The 2,092-nt window shown below is 48.4% G+C and overlaps 1 protein-coding gene across 1 annotated transcript; it reads right to left on the reverse strand.

Moving 5' to 3' along the window:
* Positions 1-660: 660 nt before the first annotated feature.
* Positions 661-1,297, reverse strand: HS3ST4 (heparan sulfate (glucosamine) 3-O-sulfotransferase 4; the record flags this gene model as incomplete). The annotated part of the gene is made up of 1 exon (XM_008939000.1): positions 661-1,297. A coding segment is annotated over one exon (637 nt), but the record flags the coding sequence as incomplete, so codon positions are not given.
* Positions 1,298-2,092: the final 795 nt, after the last annotated feature.

The raw sequence follows: 2,092 nt of genomic DNA on the forward strand, positions 1-2,092 counted from the left end.
ACCCACCCATCAGCCAGAGGAGGATCGGGCCCAGGTGGTTTGTGGCACTTGGTAAAGACTAGTTTTAGTGCAACAAGTAATTGAAACATCTGGTGCAAATGAAGTTTCTGTACATAGTTCCTTTGCAGCATAACTGGCTTTATTCCTTCAAAACACAAATACCAGTGTGCATGTGAATGCACATATCCTGAATTACCAGATCTGATGCTGCTGTTTGGACAAAACTAAAAGCCAGGGCAGGAGAAACCAAATCTACGGGTTTGTCCCAGTGCTGCTGGGTTTTGTGAGTCACCATCCCACTCAGCTCACCCTGGCAGGAGGTGCTGGTCCTGCCTGCCTGACTGCAAGGGGGACACCAGCAGCAAAATGTCAACGTGAAGCACCCCATCACCTTGAGAGCCTTGCTTCCTCTCTGCCTCCTCATTCTCCTACCCGTCTCCTGACCCCTCAGCATCAAGGGGGAGAGCCCAAGTGCAACCTGAGGTGACATGCCACTAAGGCTCGAGAGCTGGAATCACAGGGCAGCTTGGGCTGCAACCCTGACAGCGCAAGAGTCTCGCGCTCACAAGGCTGAGCCTCCAGCCCCAAGTGAGTTTTGGGTCTCTAATGATGATTTGCATCTCAAAAGAAAGAAAAGCTTTTTTTCCTGGTTTTGTGGTTCTATTTATCACTTTCTTCCTGCTCCCACTGGAAGTCTTGGCCCGTCATTTGGTAAAACATGACATTGAAGGGTTTGTAAAACTTCCGCAGTCTGTGGATGACGTCTGGGTCTATCTTGGGGTGAGTTCGACCCTTGGACTTGCCCAAGCACCGGGGGGCACTGCTGTCCTCTGGCTTCTTTAGACAGGGGAACCCCTTGGTTTTATTAAAATAAAAATGTTTCTCTGTCACAATCCTCTTGAGGCCTAAGAAGTCCTGGACTTTGGCCATTTCCCCAGCTGGGTCAGTGATGAGCCTCTCGCCACTGACAAAAAGGATTTGGGAGAGGGGGAAGTACTGGAGCCAGTTCTCCAAGTGCAGGGCATAGATCCCAATGCGGATCGCGCTCCAGGAGGCATCGATCAGCCCCAGGGTCCTGTTCTTGAAGGCCAGCACCTCGAAGGTGGGGATCTCCGGCTTCTTGGAGAGCGTCTGGGTGTAGTCCGAGATGGCCCTGGTGACAGGGTTCCTCACCACCACGATCAGCTTCGTGTCCTTGGCCATGGAGTGAATGCGCCTGGGCGCCTCGTTGGTCACGAAGTAGCTGGGGGTCTTCTCCATGGTGATCTGGCCCTCCAGCGTCTTGGGCATCACGTTCCTGTGCAGAAGCAGAGGAGGGGTAGTTAGCAAGGGGCCAGGCATGGACAGACACCTCTGTGTCCCTGCTGCCCCAAGCAGATGTAGGCAGGACGTTCAGGAGGAGAGATGTTGCCACAGCAAGGGATCCCAAGGACCAAAGCACTTCTGGCTTTGCTTCTTCTCGACCCCTAGACATGGTGGGCACCTGAAGTGTTAAATCAGCCTTGGTAACACATTATACAGTCAATTCGCCATAGGCATATGTAGACAAAAGTTAATTGCCAATAAACCTGTACAATACCTGTCTGTTCAGCAAGCCATCTGCTTCCATTTGCTCAATTAAGCCTATTCACTTCAGAGCCTTGTACTGGAGTGGTGCAGTTAGGATTACACAGGACCTTTTTGTTATGATGACATGCTTTTAAATGTCTCAGCTAATAAAACTTAATACAGAATAAGATCCCTTGCTTCTAGTACAATAATTAAATTTATTTACTATCTTGTGTGTAAGAAAGAATGACTTTTCTTTTATCTCTAATTCACATGCTCTGTCAATAATTAATCGCTGCTGGGTTTTGAGCTTCCTGTGCAAGCACTTTTATTAGCCAAAAGGAATTTGCCTGCTGGATAAATTAGCATGTAGCAAGAGTTTCCTGGATAGTGTATTAGCATATTGTAAAATGAAACTGCAGTGAGATAGCATTTATATCTAAGAAAATGAAGAGGTAAATGCTTGTCCCATCCACCCCCCGTTAAAGATTATCATAGCAAGCTGGAAGGTGTTAAATGATGTCCCCTGCAAGAGCATTACAGC

This window comes from Merops nubicus, unplaced genomic scaffold (genome assembly GCF_000691845.1).
Source record: "Merops nubicus isolate BGI_N331 unplaced genomic scaffold, ASM69184v1 scaffold47054, whole genome shotgun sequence".
In the NCBI taxonomy this organism is placed as follows: domain Eukaryota; kingdom Metazoa; phylum Chordata; class Aves; order Coraciiformes; family Meropidae; genus Merops; species Merops nubicus.